Source organism: Erpetoichthys calabaricus, chromosome 8 (assembly GCF_900747795.2).
Source record: "Erpetoichthys calabaricus chromosome 8, fErpCal1.3, whole genome shotgun sequence".
NCBI classification, from domain to species: domain Eukaryota; kingdom Metazoa; phylum Chordata; class Cladistia; order Polypteriformes; family Polypteridae; genus Erpetoichthys; species Erpetoichthys calabaricus.
In genome coordinates, this window is record NC_041401.2 from 194,386,713 (window position 1) to 194,409,002 (window position 22,290).

The following is a 22,290-nucleotide window of genomic DNA, read 5'->3' on the forward strand; positions in this document are numbered from 1 at the left end:
AAGCTGCCTTCTTTGTGGGAGCGATTTATTTACTCGCCGTATCCCGATGTCACTTCTCCTTCATTAAAATTCAAGCTTTTCCTCCCTGATGCCTCAGTTTTGAGATGTTATGACAGGGTCGAGTGAGCAGAGGTTTTGAGAATCATGGGTGCCAACAGCTCCAGCAGCTTTTATCATGTTACTTGTTGTTGGGAAGCTCTTCCCTCCTTTTGATTCCCCCCCCCCCCTTCTTTTTCTTTCCTGTGCCATTGTAAATCTGGAGGCTGGATGTTAAATCTTTTAACAGGATGGCACACATGGTGAAGCACGAAAAGCTGTGACTTTGAATGCATTTTTTGTGCTATCAGAAGCATAAGGACTGGCCTGGGCAGTGGTCTGTCCTTTGACTCCTGGTACTTTCAGGCTACTGGGTGGTCCAAGTGCTTAGCGCCGCTGTTCTGATGCCCTTGTGTTTTGGGTTCAAATCCCAGCTATGGACAAGTCCTGTGCGAAGTCTACATATTGTCTTCCACACCAGTGCTCCTTACACATCTCAGAGAGTTTATTTTACATTGGCTGGCAGCTCTCAACTGGCATAATGTTACGTACTCTAAAATGACCTGGCGTCCCGGTTGGGTTGTTTTCGGTTTTGGAGTGCCTGTCTTTTACTCAAACCTGCCAGTAAGGGTCCACACAGTACTCATCAGTTGTTGTCCCACTCCTAGCTGCTCCTGACAAAGTTCCCTGCTTTTATGGTTCCACCAAAATGTCCACCTTGCTCCTGACCGCATTACTGTTTTCCTTTCTAAAATTCACACGATTTGAGCACATGGCAAATCTACACGGGCGGGTGGGGAAATCTTTCAATGAATTGCAAATATCTACCTTAGTGAATGCATATGTGTGTGTCTGCCTAGCTGCTATTTCTCGGTCATTCCAACAGATGGCACATCAAAAATATTTATACCGTTTTTACAAATCCTGCACCAAATGGCATATAACAGAGACATATGCATTGCATTTGCCATTCCAGAAGATGGCACATCACAAACATTTATAGTAGTAAAAAGAAATGCATTTGTCTTTGAAACTGATGCTATATCATAAATTAACACTGCATTTTACAAATACTATAATTTATCATTTATATCATTTATTTATTTATATCATTTATGTTAGGTAGAATGCCCAGAGGGGACTGGGCGGTCTCGTGGCCTGGAACCCCTACAGATTTTATTTTTTTCTCCAGTTTTCTGGAGTTTTTTTTTTTGTTTGTTTTTTCTGTCCACCCTGGCCATCGGACCTTACTTCTTTTCTATGTTAACTAATGTTGCCTTATTTTAATTTCTTATTTTGTCTTTTATTTTTCTTTTCTTCATTATGTAAAGCACTTTGAGCTACTTTTTGTATGAAAATGTGCTATATAAATAAATGTTGTTGTTGTTGTTATAACAAATGGCATATAACAAAGACATACACATCACATTTCTCATTCCAACATATGGTGCATTGCAAACAATCATCGCAATAAAATGCATCACATTTATCATTCCAACAGACAGATGGTGCATCACAAACATTAACACTGCTTTTACAAATCCCATTCAAAATGGCATATAACAGAGACATATGCATTGCATTTGTCATTCCAACAGATGCCACATCACATTAACACTGCTTTTATGAATCCCATACCAAGCAGCATATGACAAAGATATATGCATTGCACTTTCCATTGAAACACATGGTGCATTGACAGACCTATAGTAATAAAATGTGTTGAATGTGTCATTCCAACAAGTGTCACATCACAAACACTGCTTTTATAAATCCCACACCAAATTGCAAATAACTTTTCATTCCAACAGATGGCACATTACAAACCTATAGTAATAAAATGTGTTGCATTAGTCATTCCAACACATGGCGCATCATAAACATTACTGCTTTGTATGAGCAAAAAGTAGATATGAAAGGCACTAATAGATAGAGTGAAAGACACTATAAAACGATAGGATGTGAAGGGCACTACATACTCAATAGCTACACTCCCTTTTAGTGTGTCAGTGAGAGGATGAAGCATTGTTCATAACGGTACTCTATTGTGTCTTAATTTTTTCCTCCTCTAGGGGATCCAGAGTGGTCCCATAACTAAGCCTGCCCTTTTTATTAGCTTGTTGATTCGGTGGTCCTCTCTTGAAGTGAGGTTATAGGCCTGCCACACCACACTGGCCATTGCAGAGTTGTAGAAGATGTGAAGGATGTCCCTACTTCCAAAAAGGGGTGCAGTCTACTAAGAAAACAGCCTGCTGTTCTGTTTCTTCTGTTGTCCGTCTGTGTTATGTGACCAGTCCAACCTGTCAATGATGTGGACCCCCCAAGTACTTGTAGCAGTCTACCACCTCCACATCCACTCCCTGAACAGTGACCAGGTGTAGAGGCTCTTTGTTCCAGTGAAGTCGAAAAGCAGTTCCTTGGTTTTGCCGATGTTAATTTGCAGATAATGGTTTGTGCAGCAAGGAACAAATTAATACATTTTTAAATCTTGGTGTGTTGTTCTTGCATGACGAAGGAGAGAATCATCAGCAAGAGATGTCTTGTTGGCTGGCGATATTTATTTGGATTTTGAAACTTAAATCTTAACGATTAAAGTGATCCACAAAGTCAGTTCAGTGGGGCCCATGAAATGATTTGTGTTACTCACTGGAAAGAGTCGATCAAAAAAAGAACAGATCATTCATGGACCACTCATTATTAGTAGGAACAGTGGGTTTAGGTATGGGCGACATGGGCAGGCTCCAAGAGCGGCATTTAGCAGGGATTGGCACAGGGCGCCTGCACCAAAAAATCTGGAACAAAGACTGCAGCCTGAGCTGGTAATCCGTTCATGAAGATTAAGGGGTGCGCGTTCCAGTAACGTCTGCGATATGTAGAGGTGGCACCAACCATATAAATAAAAAGTGTGTGCTCAGGACATCAAGGGGTCTAATACTGACTACCCACTATGGACACAGAGGGGCGCCGCCACCCCCCCCACCCTGCCTAGGGGTGCAAATGAGCTTCGAGCAGCACTGCCTGGTAGCAGTTCTGTGATGGCTAAAAAACGAAAGAAGATGCCCAGTCGAGGTGCATTAACATCACAAACTCCGTTACCACACCATCGCTCCCGTCATCATGCAATAAAAAATATCAGCTGGCTGCTAATTCATAACTGCAGACTGCAAGGCAACATATGGAAGTCATTGAATTGGCTGTGCCCATCTAGAAGGCAAAGGACTTAAGCTGCCAAATGAATCGAGTTTAGCGCTCGGTCTCTCAAGCGCTGCTGGCAGAGCTAATGCGCAAACTTCATACAAAAGAAGATAAAAATTCACAAAGAAACAAAAGTGCACAAAGCCTTAACAAATCTCTGTGGAAGAACACATGAAACAAAAATGCAGAGGCGAATCCAGAGCAGCGGAGACGGGCACATTAGGCTCTCCGTAGTATAACGAAGGACAATCTTGAAGACAGGGAATATCAAAATGGGCTTCAGTATCAGATCTAAGTGGAGTGCTGGTGGGGGCTGCAGAAGCCCATTGGAACTTTGCTGCATCTCTTGGCTCTTTTTATTTCACTTCAAAAATGACGAGTCTCCATTAATGACATCACACCAGAATAGAGCATGAAGAAGTCCGACAAGCCAAATATGACAGCAGGCGACAGAAAACACTGCGGCTAGAGCCGACACCGCATAGCAGAATAAAAAACGGAAATAAGAAGTCACTCCGTATGGAACATCCTCAGTGAGGTGGAATAAATGGGTTTGTTTCTAATTAGACCTTCTCTTTAAAACATTCGACCGTAATGTGCTTACCGTTCTACCAGCCACACAGGAGACGTTCTCCTGCTGCAATAAGTGATTGAGAAACAGAGGAGTGGGGGCTTGATAGAAAGAGCACTATACGATAGATAGATAAGGTGCTACATAATCAATACATAGATATGAAAGGTACTATATGATAGATAGTGCCTTTCACATCTATGTATTGACTATATAGCACCTTATCTTCCTATTATATAGTGCCTTTCATATCTGTCTGTGTCTATTATATAGTGACTTTCACATCTAATAGGCAGACAGATAAGTTATGCAAATTACAAAAAATGGGTGGATGTATGGATATAATTAACCTAACCTAGACATCTCTGGAATGGGGTAGGAAAAACCCACTCAGGCAAGGGGAGATCCAGCATTCGCCACAATGCTTAATTCAATGCCAGTCTGCTGGAGCCAAGGGACAGACATGCCACCCACTGTCTAACACGTCATACAACAGGCCTCTTTGGTCCATCATCCTCAGGTCAAATCCCACACCCATTCATATCCTCTGTGTGGAGTTTGCATGTTCTCCCTGCGTCTGCCTTGATTTACCTTCTACATCCTTATAGATGTGGAGAGAAGACCATAACGTTGTCAAGCCCACCTGACCTGTGGGAGAGCGTGTCTCTAAGTTCAAGTAGTGCCACTACAAAGACAGACCTTGTGTGTCTTCTGCATCACTGATGCTGCAGGTCGGCCCTGCTGTATGTTGTGAACTTTAACTGAACCTCTTCCTGTTGTCTTTAGGTGTTGGGATCTCAGTGCCGGCAACATAAAATGGATTTACCAGGCGCCAATTTTAATCGCCATTGGGGTAAGTGGCAGATACATTTTGGATAAAGAAAGCGAGTGTGTGCTGGGTTAACTGAGACAAGGTGAAGACGAAAGGGTACAAGGCTAAATTGGGGCCAGGAATGGACCATCTTTGAAACGCTTTTAGAAATCAGTGGGGGCAGCAGAGTCCCCAACACAGGTCGCACTGTTCACCAGCTCTGTGAGATCCAAGGTCCCAGTGACGGCCATACATGTCGGCCAGAGGGCTTTAGCAGCTGGAAGATGCAGATGAAGTGTCATATAAGTGCTGTATGCGTAACCAGTCCTCACCCGCTGTTCACGGGGGCCGCTTTAAAGCCAGCTTTTCCAGGTATTCCCACCCCCTTCAGACAGTCCACTGCCACCTGAGGAGCACTGTCACTCTGAGGTCCAGACCCTGAAGTCACTAAAGACAGATAGATGTGAATGGCACTATAGAATAGACAGACAGATACAACTGTTCTTGCCACTGTGTTCTAACACCAGCTGGTTTACCCCATTTAATTGTCAGCATTATAGCCACAGAAAAACAAACAAAAATCACGTTTAGTGCTGTTGTGTACACACGCGATAGTGAAATAACAGCCAGATCCACCAGCTTAACAAAGTAAAGAAGAAAGAAAATATTGAAGGGAGCTCCATCTCTTTTGCTGTTTGATTCCAGAATGAGCCGCCATATAGTGGGCCATTTTTAATGTTTCTGGACCAGAAGGTGTGGAGCCATTTTGGGGCTGAAAGGGCATCATCCTGGGGCCACCAATCAGAACTGCGGGATGGAAAGACAACGTTAGCAACAGCGCCCCCTCCCTCTCATTATGGAGTGGTACTGCTTACTTCAGCAGAGCCAGGAAGAAGCCCCATGGCACAGATGCGTGACACAACATTATATATATACACACACACACACATATATATATACATATACAGTAGCCAACCCACGGCGTAGCATACACCGCATAATTATGTATTGATGGATGAACACTTCCTGAAAGACACAGTTGTCCAAATGAGGTGGGTTTGAGGATACGACTGTATGTGAATGAAAAGATGGAACTCTGGAAGAGCAACATACAATTGTCCGTGACTGACAATTGGGAGGACCGCCGTCGCACGCTCATTCAGCGATTCACATCCGCGACAAACATGCTGCTTCTTCTTCGATGGTCCTGCCGTGTCCACCCTTGTTCTCGATGCATACACACTGCCTGGTCATGTGCCCGCTCACAAGAGCAACTCACGGAGACCCCACCAGTTTGCGATGGTGGACGCAGTCGTGTGTTGTAACCGAAAAGAATAATGAAAAGTCAACGTGGCTCAGAGGTGCATGTGGAGTGTAGCAGAGACGAACGTGAATGACGCCCTGTTTTGTGAGTTGCTGCGTCCGAGTTGGTGGGCATGGCTCTGCGAGTTGTCGTTGTATCCAATGGTCTTAGAGTTGGTGGGCATGGCTCCGTCCTGCATGCTTCATGGGTGTCTTGCTTGCGCTGGCAGCTGCTTAGTGAATATATATATATTATATATATATATACACACACACACACACACACACACAGTAAAAGCACACTACACAACATACAGTGAATCCACTTGACTTGACCATTCCTAGTTGTCCTCCTCATTCTCTGTACATTTATCGTTCATTAGCTCAGATGTTTATGTGCTTGCTGCTTCCTGAGCAGCTCTTCTTTTCGCATTAAAACTGATTAAGTCAGTGTTTGTGTTGCAATTACTTAGTAAGGTTTTTTAAAAATAAAAAAAAAGGTTTTAATTTTTAATTTAAGCTGGCACTTAAATCATTCTTGAGGCAGACTGAAGACTTAAAATATGGAGAGGTAGGGGAAGCGACAGCGAAGGTGGTAGGGATGAGAACGGCACCCATACGCATGCGCTACCCTGCTGGCCGCTGCCGACAGTTGATTCTACAATAAAATAAAATGAGGAATAACCTTGGAGGTCAATCGTCACCCCAAAAGCGGATAGTAGACATCACATAGTATATGTGTACCAAATTTTAGGTCAAATGGTTTGCGAGCTACAGGCGATTTAAAATCCTGGACAGCCACGGTAGCGTGTTATACAAGAAGATATATATACTGTATGTATATGTGTGTATGTATGTAAGACACACACTGATGTATATAGATATTTATACAGGTACAGTATATATTAAACTACTATAAAAAAACAACAACCCCTCAACCACTGAAAAAGAGAGGCGAGGCAGATGAGCACTTCATAAAAGACATCTCCATCTATTGTGGGTGACCTGAACGTTAAAATCAAAATGCAAAATGAGGTCTGGAGTGCAGCAAATTGGAATTGGAGATAAGCGGAGCCGAGAGGCGTGCGGTGATCTACTCGCTTGCCTGTCACAGCCTGAGTGAATGGATTTGCCAGGCGATGCTCAGAACTCGGCTCTGTTTGGTTTTCTTTTTTATTGAAGTTGTAAGATGCCATTAAGTAAGAGACAAAAAAAAAAAAAAAAAAAAAAGGAAAGTAATTTCCAACCCTAAAAAGCACAAGCTGTCCTTACACAGCGCAAGCAATCAGACCTCAAAAGGAGACATGTAGGGGCAAAGGCGGATTTCTGCAGAGCGCCGCCGTGCCATAATGAGGGTCTGAGATTCTGCACTCCGATGATTACTTAGCATGCAGGAAGACGCCTGGGTGACTTGAACCTCATTGTATGCAACTCCGTCTCCATCTTAAACTGAACCAGCTGGGCTCCGCTTGCTTTTCTTTATCCCTTTGGTCCATCTGCCTATCCTGCCAGCAGCTATTGAGCCCCCTTTATTCAGCTCATGTTAGCCATTAGTAGGTTCAATAAGGGATGAATGGATGAATACATTACCTTTAACATTGTAAAATATACTTTGCATGGACGTTTCACAGTATGTTCAGAGCAGTATGGTGTGGGGTTGGGGGCGAGTGTGCCCTGCTTAACAGTTCACCGTCCAGACCAGAGCCATCCTCTTCCTTAACGCTGACTTAGACCATCATAATGGACAGAGGCAAGCCCACTAGTCCAGCTAGCTGAAAACTGAAAGGCACTCAGCTGGCCTCCTGTGAGGGGGTCCTGACTGATGTCTCGTTTAAGTTTTGATTTTTTTTTTTTTTTGTTTTTTTTAGTGAGATTATTGATATTTTGGAAAATGTGATGCCACACAAAAATGTTAGCTGACCGGTGGGCCTGGGGCCTCATGTAGAACGCAGTGCGTAGAACTCACACTATAACATGGCATAAGCACAAAAGCGGGAATGTGCGTACGCACAGAAAAATCCAGATGCAGGAATCTGTACGTACGCAAACTTCCACGTTCTTCCACTACATAAATCCCAATCTGCGTGAAAAGAAATGCACGTGCACGCGCCTTCTGTCCCGCCCCAACTCCTCCCAGAAATACGTCTCTTTGAATATGCAAATCAATATAAATAGCCTTCTGTGAAAAGACAATGGGAAAAGCAAGGGGGAAAATCTAAGAATTTCAGCAAATACCAAGTGGAGGTAAAGGAAAAACGTACTATTTGTTGGTTTAAACAGTGGTATAATCAACAAAATGAAGTTGATCGAGTGACAGAGTGTTGGAGAAACTCGAAAGCTCAAGTTCACAAAGTCGCACAGTGCCCGAAATAAAAAAGAAATCACATATCAAAGTCGCCATGAAAAGGCAAGTCGTAGCCCACCGTCTGAGTGTCATATGAAAGCTTATTAGGGTACAGACAAAAAAAAAAATAGGCACACAGTGGGGAAAAAAAGCACGAAATGTCAAGTTTAATCTCGATATTTCCACTTTAATCACGTAGTTTATTTTGCCATTAAAGTAGAACATCATAAACTTCATCTTAAAATCGTTTAATTTACTAGTTTCTCAAATCCCATTGTAACTAAAGTAGTACATTAAATGCTTTGTTCTGTATTCGATCTATGTGCTCTATATGTGTGAATCACTACCTGCTTCTTAAACTGGCTCTCTTTCTCAGACAGGACACATAATCCATTACATTCGTGATATTACAGCTCTCTGAATAATTAAAATACTGAGATGTATACGTGATATCTTTTTCATGATCTGTATTATTACACTTCATGGATTAAGGGAGTTCGCCCTCCGTATCTGTACCACGCCTCTTAATTTTCCAAACAGACACCCCTCACTGTCCATAGCACGCTTTTAGTAATGTTACACTTCTGTGGGATAGTGGATCAAGGGGTCCCTCTCTGTGTCCATAGTACATGCGCCTCAATGTCTATCGAGTGCTTTTAGCTGTGCCTGCAAGTGGAGAAGACTTCAAACAACTGCCAGCTTGTTCAGATCAGGTAGCCCCAGCAAGTGCCAAGTTATCAAAACTGTGTGCCCCTTGTTGTCCATAGCTTACTTTCAGTAATATCACACTTCGTAGACTTTCGGGGGGGGGGGGGGGTCCCACTTCGGGGTTCATAGTGCTCCCCTTCAGTTTCCTGTTCACGAAGGTACAGGTGAAGCACAGTTGAGTTACTTAAAGGACAGCCAATTCATGGGGTGCACGTACTTTTTCACACAACTGTCAGTGGTCCCTGAGACTGACTGTTTGGTTCCCACCTTGTGCTCCAATGCTGCCAAGACATGTTCTGCGCAACTCCCCCCCCCCCCCCATGACCCTAAACTGGATTCAGCCGGTTCAGTAACATGCAGATGAATGGCTGTCCACAGTAATTGTCTCCTGGCACTCTGGGTGCCTGAGTGGCATCACATACCTCTGACCTCGCTCAATGCCCACTTTATACAGACGGATGCAGAGCCATTTGTTTAAATCTTGTGCGTTTCTACACACTATTTTTCTTAGTCTCTAACCTTCGGCTGTTCGATTTTATTTTCATGAGGCTCATTTGAAGTCTTTTTTTATTCTGCTATTATTTTTATTAATCAACATTCAGCCCCGAATCCTTTGATACGAGAACGTATGGCAGTTTGCATGACTGGAACATCAAAGCTTTCTGACAGGAAATTTGAAGTTAATCAGATCTGTTTGTCCTGGAAATACAAAAAAACAAAAATGAAAGAAAAATTAAACGTGAAAGGGAAACAAAAAAGCAAAGCACAAAACCTGCCTTACAGTTGGACACAAGCAGATGGGCCTCATCCCCTCAGGGAGCCACCATGCCCGGCATTCTGGGGATACAAACCTGAAAATGAATTGTGCTGCACCTGCAGAGTATGGGATCTCACTATAGAAAGGCACTATATAAAATACAGCACAAAGATGCCAGGTCAGCCTCTGGTCTGCTTGGGCTCTTGTTCTGTTCATTTCCATTTATTCATCTAGCAGAAGCTGTTGTCCAAAGCAACTTACAAAACAGGTCACCATAAATCGAGTAAATAGCAGTCTGGGGACAGTCTAGCGACAAGTGTGACAGGACAAGGCGTACAAAATTGATCACCACAGGTGAAAAGCTCAGAACAGAATGCCAGTGGGTTACCATTCCTGGGTCACAACAACTTAAAGCCACCATCAGTCAGACAGAAGCAGTTGCATTGTGTCTTTGTGGACCTGGAGAAAGCATATGACAGAGTGCCTCGAGAGGAGCTGTGGTATTGTATGAGGAAGTCAGGAGTGGCAGAGAAGTATGTAAGAGTTGTACAGGATATGTACGAGGGAAGTGTGACCGTGGTGAGGTCTGCGGTGGGAGCAATGGAGGTGGGATTACATCAGGGATCGGCTCTGAGCCCTTTCTTATTTGCAATGGTGATGGAGAGGTTAACAGATGAGGTTAGACAGGAGTCCCCATGGACTGTGATGTTTGCTGATGACATTGTGATCTGTAGCGACAGTAGGGAGCAGGGTGAAGAGACCCTGGAGACGTGGAGATATGAGAGGAGAGGAATGAAGGTCAGGAGGATCACCATGACAGAATACATGTGTGTGAATGAGAGTAAGGTCAGAGGAATGGTGAGGATGCAGGGAGTAGAGTTGGCGAAGGTGGAGGAGTTTAAATACTTGGGATCAACAGTACAGAGTAATGGGGATTGTGGAAGAGAGGTGAAAAAGAGTGCAGGCAGGGTGAGGTGGGTGGAGAAGCGTGTCAGGAGTGATTTGTGACAGACGGGTATCAGCAAGAGGGAAAGGGAAGGTCTACAGGACGGTACTGAGACCAGCTATGTTATATGGGCTGGAGACTGTGGCACAGGAGGCAGAGCTGGAGGTGGCAGAGTTAAAAATGCTAAGATTTGCATTGGGTGCGACGAGGAGGGACAGGATTAGAAATGAGGACATTAGAAGGTCAGCTCAGGTTGGACGGTTGGGAGACAAAGTCAGAGAGGTGAGATTGCGTTGGTTTGGACATGTGCAGAGGAGAGATGCCGAGTATATTGGGAGAAGGGTACTAAGGATAGAGCTGCCAGGCAAGAGAAAAAGAGGAAGGCCTAAGAGAAGGTTTATGAGTGTGGTGAGAGAGGACATGCAGGTGATGGGTGTGACAGAACAAGATGACGAGGACAGGAAGATATGGAACAAGATGATCCTCTGTGGCAACCCTAATGGAAGCAGCCAAAAAAAAAAAAAAAAAAAAAAGTTAAAGTGGTCACTCGAGAAAAACTTCTCATGTGCAGCTGAGGAAGGTGCCTCACACTTCTTCATGACCTGGTCCAGTATCTTCTCGCAGGTTAAGTCAATGCAGTCTGAGCACCTGCTGAAGATCAAGCTGGAGGCATGCAGAAGACCAGACTCATTTAGGAGGTCATTTCTTTGGAGTTTTGTGACACTTTTGAAATGTTCTCCTTTGTTGTTTTTGTAAACCTCTTGCAGAGGGTCCTATGCTGGCAAACCAAGCGGGAGAATTATAGCTTATGACAGGCAGCTCTGTGAAAGATGGCGCTCACCAGCGCCAGGTACCACGGCCGTCTTTTTTGATGTTTTGCTTTTTAAGAGCCACCACATTAGCAAGATGCACACCCAAAAGCAGCAACACCACCAAACGAGAGTTTCATGAGACTTTAGGAGGAGTGGTGCAGTATTTGCCATTTCCACCATTCTGTGGTACAGAGTCCTTACAGTGACCTTATATTCCCCTTTCATACACTTTAGAATTTGCCAAAATACCTTAAGTCCCATACACTGACCACTCTGTGGGCCTTCTTTATCCGTAACCTTGGACAATTAGAGTGAAGGAACAGGCAGGAGAAGGAGCCACATGTCATTAGGTAGATTCAGATAATGTGCACAAATTACAAGCAAAGCAAAATGAGTGGGACAAAAATACCCTTTGGACGCAGGCTGCGCTGCGCGGCTCTTCGACAGCTCTCAGCCTTATGTTGTGTCCTGCTTGGGCTTTGTTACCACGTGGCCTTTGAATGGGGGACTGAAGCAGACAGATAGTGACGTCTTCATCATGGATCCAATGAACTGACCGAGGAGTGGACTCCAAACATCTCAGCAGGGAAAAAAATGGGATGCACCTCAGCCAAATTTCAAATGTCATAGTAAAGGGTCGGAAAGTTTCTGTCAGTGGAACATTTTGGTTTTCTATTTTTAATACATTTGAGAACATTTCTAAAATGCTGTTTTTGCTTTGTTGTTCTGGGGTGTTGAGTGTCACATGAGGGAGGAACAAAATGAACTGAAATGATCTCAGCTGCAACCAAACAAAATGTGTAAGGAGGCAGTTGAATGCTTGTTGAAGGCACAATATGGCTGTTAGCTTAATAGTTAGGGCTACCTGACAGTCCCAGAGTTGTGAGGTTTCAGTTCTGGCACCGTCCCTGTCTGCGTGGTCGTCTCGTGTTCTCCCGGAGTCTGTGTGGGATGTTCCTCCCAATGTTGTTCTTCTATCCCAAAGGTAGGAGTATTAGGGTTAGGGCTATTGTTGTGCGTCTGTTTGGGCCCTGCTAAGGACTAGGACTCCATCCAGGGTTGGTTCCTGCCCTTTGACCAATGACGTTAGAATAGACACCAGCTCCCTGTGACACTGAACCAGATAAGCGAGTTAGAAAATAGAAGAACGGATGATTATTGATGTGGAAACTTTTGTGCCTCTTCTAAAGCAAAAAGGTGAAAGTTTATTTCAAACAAAATTAAAACAAAGGCTTTATATATAAAAATCAGGTAAGCCTTCATGAGAAATCCTTTATATAAATAAAATATCCTACTATTAAAGCGGACGACTGGATTATAAGTGTTTGTGCATCTATGTGCCTATGTCAGTCTAGCGGCTATGTCTCGGTCACTTCAACAGATGGCGCTTCACAAATATTTGTAGAAAATAAAAGGCACTACATTTGTCATTCTAACAGATGGAGCATCACAAACACTACTTTTACGAAAATCAAATCAAACAGCATATTACAGACATATGCATTCATTCTGTCATTCCAATTGATGGCATATCACAAATATTAACAGTGCTTTTACGAATCCCAAATCAAACGGCATATAACAGACACAAGTTACATATGTGGAGGTGGAGTGGTGGCTCTGAGGCTAGGGATCTACACTGGCAATCGGAAGGTTGCCAGTTTGAATCCCGTAAATGCCAATAGGTACTTTGCTCTGTTGGGTCCTCAAGCAAGGCCCTTAACCTGCAATTGCTGAGCACTTTGAGTAGTGAGAAAAGCGCTATATAAAATGCAAAGAATAATTAAAGAATTTTGTTATTCCAACAATAACTCAATAACTCAATAACAATAACTACTGGAATGTATTCTGTAATGCATGTAATAAAATAAATTCCTACAAATGTTTGAGATGCGCCATCTGTTGGAATGACAAATGTAATTCATTTTATTACTACATGCATTACCAAATGCATTCCAAAAGATGGTGCACTGCAGACGTTAATGCGGATTACTTAGATTTCAGTCTGTCTTAAATGTGTAGTACAGTCAGTCAAACAACAGAAGAATTTCTAATATGATGATTTTTGTATCTTTTGCATTTCTAGTTGAATTTCATCCTGTTTCTGAATATCGTTAGAGTGCTTGCCACGAAAATTCGGGAAACCAACGCAGGACGATATGATACAAGGAAGCAGTACAGGTAAATGTGAATGGCACCATCGTTGCTCAAGTTAATAATGTCACCCCTCATGCTTTCATTCATCAGGCATGTCTGTTAGAATTGAACCCTACATGACATCATTAAGTGTCAGCACTCACTGGTGGACTTCTGTTTGATGGTCCAGCTTAATGTGATATTCTGGTTTATTTATATTTATTCCTGAATGTACAGCAGAATTAGAGGCTTCAGACCCTTCACTCTCTTCAGATTTACTTATGCTGCAGTTTTGTGCTAAAATCATTGAAATTCATTGTTATCCCTAACATGAAGCAACACTCAGTACCCCAGAATGACAAGGCAGAAACAGGAGTTTAGAATATTTTTCCCAGGTTTATTAAAAACCATATCTCATTGACACAAAGATGCAGACCCTCTACTCAGTCCTTCTTTGAAGCCCCTTTGGCAGCCATTCCCGTCTTCTTGGGTTTGACGCAACGAGTTTCACCCACTCCTGGATTTGAAGATTTTCTGCCATTCGTTCCTCTCCAGCTGTGTCAGGCTGAAATCACAGAGAACGTCACGAAAGAGAGTCACAATCACGGCAGGTCCTTCTGCCAGGCTTTGTTTCACTTTCCCGAAGTCTGCAGGCCATTTTGTTTTTCCACCTTGGCACTAACCTTCCCTGTACTGTAAGTGGCCTCAGTATGTGTCATTTTTAAATGCTTATTTGTTCTTGGTGACATTTCTGCCTGGTTGATTTCGACATGTTTTGTCTTTTATTAACTCGAGATGTTTTTCTCACTTTGCACTCGGTTAATTTCACAAAACAAAAAACAGAGCAGGGGACCCCCAAAACTGTGCCATCCTGTCGCTTGAAAGGCTGTTACTACGGCAACGAGGAGCAACACAACCGGTCACTAACACGCCGTTCTCAGAGCGGCATCGCCCTCAGTCACTGGAGAGGATGAAACTGAATTGTCATTTCAATTGTCATAAAAATGCAATCTTCATGAAATATGAAAGGGGCTTTCAATGCACTTGACAACCATCAAAAACTTTAATCCAGACTGGCCCACCATCATTGCTTGGACACCCACCATCCTTGCACCTCCGCTCAGTGTGTGTGCACATAGCCTACCAATTTGTAAGTCAAGCTTTACAGTTAAACTGACTGACCTAAAAGCACAGGCTGTGCACAGGTGCCACTGTCCCCGACTTTGATGCTCCTGTCCAGCGTCGGTCAAAGCCCATATGGAGCCCTAGGGTCAGGGGGGTTACATAAATGGTGCCCCTCAGGTGTTGGTAGAATAGGTGGCCACCACTGTCCCCAAATTCTGATGCTCCAGTCCTCTGGCCTCTCATCCACTTGCTCTTCAGTCTTTGCACTTCGCTAGACGTGTTTTGGTTTCTTTGTTATGTGCCTTGTGTGTGGTCCCCCATAAGAGGTGGGACCTATAGCCAATTACCACCAGAAACTGCCCTCCGCCTTATATATCCAGAGGGTCTCCCACAGCTCACTGGCCGCTCACTGTGAATGCCCTCCAGAGTTGGAATTTTCCAGATTTTGCTTTTTTTTTTTTTTTTTTTTTTGGGGACTTCACCTCTAAATATTTGCATTGGGATTTGTTTTGGATTGCCTTTTGTGCTCCTCAGAGCTCTCTTTTGTGCCTCCTGGCAGTTTGTGGAGCGAAACCGTTTTCAGATTATAAAGATTTTATGATGTCCTCTTTATGTCTAGCCGGGGTTTTTGACAGGATTGCCCCCACTAGTTGAAAGTGCTTTGAGGCTTTATATGTCATAAGTGATTGACAGGTGGATCCATCACTTAGGGACCACCCACAAAGCACATGGAACTTAAAGGAAGCTCATATATAGTATATAGAAGAATGATGGATATAATAAACAAATGAAAAAATCAAGAATGAACAAAAGCAACACAAAACTTGAATTTGAACCCCAGCCAGTCGAGGATCCCTGCATATGGAAGCATATGGTGGATTAGCCGAGTATGACTTTTGTAATTTGGGTTGGTCACCTAATGAGGGCTCATACAGTTACCCATCTGTGTTTTCAATTTGCAACAGAAACCGTCTGCCTGTTTTTCTTAACATGAAGCAGTTTGGTTTTTCAAAGCATCCACATGAAGTCATTTTGACTGTTAAGACACAAAAACGTGACTGCCCCCCCTTAAAACAGAGTAAAGGTTTCAAGTTGTTTGTTCTCCTTCCTCCCGACAGGAAGCTGGCCAAATCGACGTTTGTGCTGGTGTTAGTGTTTGGCGTTCACTATATCGTGTTTGTGGGGATGCGGCACACCTTCCAGGGCACGGGATGGGAGCTGCGTATGTACATCGAGCTGTTCTTCAACTCCTTTCAGGTAAGTGGAACGACACGGCATCTATGACTTTGGCTCAGTTTCGAGTGACGCAGTGAGGGAGTAGGGACAAGAAGAGCATTTCATAGGCTTGGGGAGGCCACACTGCCCACCATGCTGCCTGCATTAATTATAATGAAAAATGTCACATCTGCTGTGTTTAGAACTCCTTATAGCCGTTGGGACCCCATTACAGTGTGGATGTGGACGGTAAGAGTGTAGATATTTACAGCAACCTCAACTGAGCCAAAAGGCGCACTAGAGAGACACTGCAGCACATTCACCAAAAAACATCACACATCATTATTATTAATGGCCTAAACTGAATGTCCTCATTTCTGTTCCTCACGGTGTTTTTCTAGGCAATTACAAAACATCTTTACAGACAAATATAGTGAAAGAAAAAACACCATAAAAGAAAGATGGGTAGGGAGTGTGAAATGACCCAATATAATAGAGAGATAAGGCACTATACAGCATGTAGGCCAATAAATGTGAAAAGTTATACATAAGAGACACAAACTGATGTGATATAATAAAAAGGCGGACAAATATAAAAGGCAGCATAAAATAGATACATGAACACTTATGAATGATCCTCAATAATACAGCAATGTGAAAGGCACTATATAAATAGACACATTTAATAATAATAATGATTCAATGATATGGTCATTGTACTGGAACAACAAAATGTAGTATCACATACCCCTTGGGGTCAGAGTGCAGGGTCTGCCATTGTACAGTGCCCCTGGAAGCTCAAGGGCCCAACAAAGTAGGATCACCTTTAGCAGTAGCAGGGATTCAAACCAGCAACCTTCCGGATACCAGCGCAGATCTTTAGCCTCAGAGCCACCACTCCAACATAAAATACATATAAACTGATACTTATGCATGTCTCTCTATTATAAAAGAAAATCCTGAGACGAGACGAGACTATTTCCATGAGATGTTTTCAAGTCCCGCCCTCCTCTCAAACCACACCCGCAGTCCTCTCGCCTCCCATTGGTGTGAATACTTTTGTCAGACTCAGTTCCTGCACTCTCAGCTCTTATACATTTTAATGCTTTTCTCTCTTTAAGTTCCCAATTAAAGAAGATGTATTATGTCCAAATCTTAATGAAGAATTTCATCCTGAAGGGTTATCAACAGAAAAAAATGAGTACACGGGCAACCCTAGCACCAAGAAACGAAGTCAAATGAATTAATGTGAAAATTGTTGATCGGTTACACGGCAAATTGGTTAAATGCGTACCAATAGACTACACTGAAACAGTTGGTGGTGATGGTGTGGAAGATGACAACATCAACTTACAATATCACGAAGAATATCTACAACCGCTAACACCGTCTGGTCTTCTACCGGCCGAATTACTGTTGAAAGAAGGACGTATCGTAATGTTATTGCGTCATTTATGTCTCAGTGATGGGCTATGCAATGGGACAGGATCAGTTGTATTCAAAATTGGTCGAACAATTCTGACATGTAAAATTTTAACAGGTGACAAGAAAGGTAATGGAGTACATCCTCAGGGTATAAAATGAGACACCAAAGGAGATGGTGATATGCCATTCGTATTAAAATATTTACAGTTTCCAGTTGGAATAGCTTTTGTGAAGACAATTAACAAATCACAGGGACAAACGTTCAAAAAAGTTGTTTTATTTATTAGAGAGAAAGAAACGAAATTCACTCACGGGCAGTTATACGTTGCATTGTGACAAAGTAAGTCCAAACACGCAATCAAAATTCAGTGCAATATTGACTAAAAGTTAATTCCAAATATTGTTTTTACTTAAGTTTTACAGTAAAAGTGTAAGCTTAAAAAGTATTTGCATGTTAATTTCAAAGACAAATAGAACAAAACTGTATAACACAAAGAATACCTCTAATGCAGCATGAAACAATTTTCTTTCAATTTATTCCATTTTACTATGTTTTATTATGGTCATTTATTCGCTGTAATGTAAAATTAGTTAGGTCTATTATGCATATGTAACAATTCCCATGAAAATAATCTGTTTAAATTGTTAATCCGCTTCCCTATGGGCAAGCGGCAGAAACGCAAAGAGGCTAGCGTGTAGCACCCACCCGGGGGTTGGCAAGTGAAGCAAGCAGAGGGCAGAGCCCCCTAGTTATACATTATAATACATGTAATAAAAAAAACAGACAAATATAAAAGACATTGTATAATAGATACCTGAATACATATGAATGCTCCTAAATAATAAAGATGTGAAAGATGCTATATACAGGTAGACAGATGTGAGAACTTGGATATAATATACATCGGACTTCCAATACAACTCGGAGTCCTGCCATGTGCAAAAGTTAACTGATGACACTGCTATCGTGGGCTGCATCAGGAATGGGCTGGAGGAGTATAGGGACCTAATCAATGACTTTGTTAAATGGTGCGACTCAAACCACCTACACCTGAACACCAGCAAAACCAAAGAGCTGGTGGTGGATTTTAGGAGGCCCAGACCCCTCATAGACCCAGTGATCATCAAAGGTGACTGTGTGCAGATGGTGCAGACCTATAAATATCTGGGAGTGCAGCTGGATGATAAATTAGATTGGACTGCCAATACTGATGCGCTGTGCAAGAAAGGACAGCGCCGGTTATACTACCTTAGAAGGCTGGCGTCCTTCAACATCGATAGAACATCTGCAGCATCTTATTTCAGGACAGTTGTGGCGAGTGCCCTCTTCTACGCAGTGGTGTGCTGGGGAGGCAGCATTAAGAGGAAAGACGCCTCACGCTTGGACAAACTGGTGAGGAAGGCAAGCTCTATTGTTGGAATGGAGCTGGACAGTTTAACATCTGTGGCAGAGCAAAGGGCGCTCAGCAGGCTCCTATCAATTATGGAGAATCCACTGCATCCACTTAATAGTATCCTCTCCAGACAGAGGAGCAGCTTCAGCGACAGACTGCTGTCACTGTCCTGCTCCACTGACAGATTGAGAAGATCGTTCCTCCCCCAAACTATGTGACTCTTTAATTCCACCCAGGGGGGGTAAACGTTAACATTATACATAGTTATTGTCTGTTTTTCACCTGCATTATTATCAGTCTTTAATTTAATATTATTTATTGTATCAGTATGCTGCTGCTGAAGAATGTGAATTTCCCATTAGGATTAATAAAGTATCTATCTAATAAACATTCAGATATGATAGGCACTATGTAAGGGAATGATAAATTAATAGATACGTCATTGAGTCTTTACATGTTTATTAGTAAATTATGAAGCAGGAACTTCATTTGAAAGAGAGTGGGCTTCATCAAAGAAGAAGAAAATGAATGATAACAAAATAAACGAGTGATGCAAAGAACTACAGCAAGGAGAGGTAACTGAATAACAAAGTGTTATGCCCAACAGGCACAAGATTGTAGAGAGCGACTGAAGGGAAAAAAAAATCATAACAGCCGAAGCAAGAGTCAGAACCCAACAATGAGCATCTAAAGCCAAGAATCGCAAGACAAACAGCAAAGCCAGAAAAACTGCTGAGCGCTCAAAACTCAGAACCAAAACAAAATGTCCAATTTAAGAAAAGGCTTCAAAAGGTGATGGAATGCATGTAGTCGGATGAGGAAGTGAAGTCTTAGATGACCTTTTAGTCTGTCTGTTGTGTTGTGATAGGCAGGCCACAACCTCTGAGGACACGCCCACTCTGGGAAGGTCCTGTCCGTAGGAGTCAGCAATAATGTGACAAATCAAAACTCAAAATGACAACCAGGATAGATAGATGTGAAAGGAACTATATAATAACAGAGAGATGGATAGATAGATGTGAAAGGCACTATATAATCATATAGAGATAGACAGACAGACATGAAAGGCACTACATAATAGACAGGTATGTAACCCCTCTGCACCACCCTAACTCTCCATTAGGTGTACAAGACCCCGAGTTCTTTAGTATGGTGTCATCACCCCAATATTGAAATTTACAATATTGGTCTCCTCCAACTGTAGCTGATGGGAAGTGTAAAGCAGGGTCATGCACGGGTCAAACGCGTACCAAAGGAAATCTCAGTCCAAAAAAGGTTCGTTTTAAAAACGTTTTGTGAAAATTCAAAGCTTACACAAGAATAGAGAAACGTTGTTACACACGTAGAAGGCAAAAAAACGGAAAAATCTTTCTTCTTGTTCAACTTCGATTGTTTCTGTACTTGTGGAGGAGTCAATTCTTTATGCCTTATTTAGCACATACCACTGAGCACGTTAATTACGGTGCCCTCCATGCCTGACACGCGGCAAGGCAGGTCACTAACAGACTAATCTGTGGTCAGAGTTTACCAATTCAATTCAGCTTGTGGGAGATATAAGAACCTCCCATAAGCTATGCACTAACTTACAGGCAAACGTTTAATATAACTAAGAAAATACTTCCATCAACTTAACATGACCTAAATAACTGGCAAATGGGTCTTACACCCACCGTTAAACACGTCACAATTTACTCCGAGTTTAAAGAAAACTTTCTCTTTACTGGATTGCTCAAAATAAACAACGGATAACCAAGCACTGCATAATACACTTATGTACGGTATGAAATAAAAACCAAAGAATAATACGCCATTTACAAAACCATATTATCATCCTCCCAATGCAACTGTTGAGATTACCCTTAGTAATTACTGTATGCCATTCCGGAGTAGTCACTCAATTGGGGGCAACATAAACAACAAAACGGGTCTCTTCATGGGAGTTTCACCTCAAAGCTAAATAACAAACAAAAAGATAAAAAACAGACCTTGGTTGATTATACTCCCCTTTCTCCTCGTGTGCCTCCTTTGGCCCTCTCGTGTCACTTCGTCTTTTAATATCAAGTCGCCAGCGGTGTGCCAGACCTGAACTTGTGTCCTGCGGTCTTTCTCTGCTTCAGGATAACCGAACGCTCCGTCCACTCCATTTCAGTTCGCCTCCACTCTCTACTCCCTTCGTGTCTTCCGGCGGCAAACTTACTTTCCCTTCTTTATTCCACGGACAGTCAATCTGCTGGCACTTTCTCCCTTTCACTGGTGGTGCACTTTTACCGTGTTCAGAGCTTGCTTTCGTCCTCCCAAAACATCTATCGACTTTGGTTTTTTTCTCCCTTGCGACTCAGCGTTTTGTTAGCCTTTTCTTTTCCACTTCTTTTGGCATTTCAGTATACGGTGTCTTTTACATTCTCTTCAGAGTTATGCTATCGGTTCTTTCTGTCGTCTCAGTTTTGCGTTTTGATAAAACTTTATATTTTTCCGTGTTCTCTTTTATGTTTTAGCGTTCCACTAAAGTTATGAGTTCCTCCTCTTTTTTTCGTCTCGCTTCGGCGTTCTGCCCCGGCGTTTTTTTTTTGTTTTTTTTTTCTTCTCTCGCCTCTTCCCGCTCTCTCTTTCTCCTCCAATCTCATTTCTACTATTATCTGATAGCGCCTGTCGATAGGCCAATCAGAGGGCACCTACATATTATGCTTAACTTTACACACCCTCGGCTGTTCATTCAATTAACTTTATTAACACAAACCTCGATACAGATAGATAGATGGACATGAAAGGCACTACGTGATAGATAGATAGATAGATAGATAGATAGATAGATAGATAGATAGATAGATAGATAGATAGATAGATAGATAGATAGATGTTAAAGGTACTATATAATAATAGAGAGATTTGAAAGGCATTACATAATAATAATATAGATAGATATTTTTATTTATTTTAAACAGACCTTTTTTAACAAATAGTACATAATTGCAGTCGAATTAACAGCCAAATTTCAATAACATTTAAATTCTTTTTTCTTTGTTTTTTATACTCATACTTTAGCACTAGACATTAATTTTCTGTGGAACATAAAACATCATTTACAGCCCAGATTTCTCTAAATATATCTAATTGATTAATTAGTTTAAAATAACATAGATAGATAGATAGATGTGAAAGGCACTATATAATAGATAGATAGATATGTGTGAAAGGCACTATATGATAACTAGCTAACCCGCGGCGTAGCATACGCCGCATAATTATATATTGATGGGTGGACACTTCCTGAACGACACAGTTGTCTAAATGGGGTGGGTTTGAGGTTATGACTGTGAGTGAATGAAAAGATGGAACTCTGGAGAGTGCAACATACAATTGTTCGTGACTGAAAACTGGTTTTGGCAGATACAGGCATATCGTTTTGAAAGTTTGTCCCTGTGCCTTAGTAATTGTCATTGCAAAGGCCAATCTAATAGGAAATTGTCTGCGTGTAAAAGTAAAAGGCATATTTGAATCTCATGGGGTCAGGGA

The 22,290-nt window shown here is 42.2% G+C and overlaps 1 protein-coding gene across 1 annotated transcript in view; it reads left to right on the top strand.

Moving 5' to 3' along the window:
- pth2ra (parathyroid hormone 2 receptor a) overlaps nucleotides 1–22,290 on the top strand; it is an 84,563-nt gene that overhangs the window by 44,331 nt on the left and 17,942 nt on the right. Inside the window, exons 9-11 of the mRNA XM_051930316.1 lie at nucleotides 4,589–4,655; nucleotides 13,569–13,663; nucleotides 15,862–16,000. Coding sequence (XP_051786276.1) covers nucleotides 4,589–4,655; nucleotides 13,569–13,663; nucleotides 15,862–16,000 — 301 coding nt within the window. The remainder of the gene's footprint in view (nucleotides 1–4,588; nucleotides 4,656–13,568; nucleotides 13,664–15,861; nucleotides 16,001–22,290) is intronic.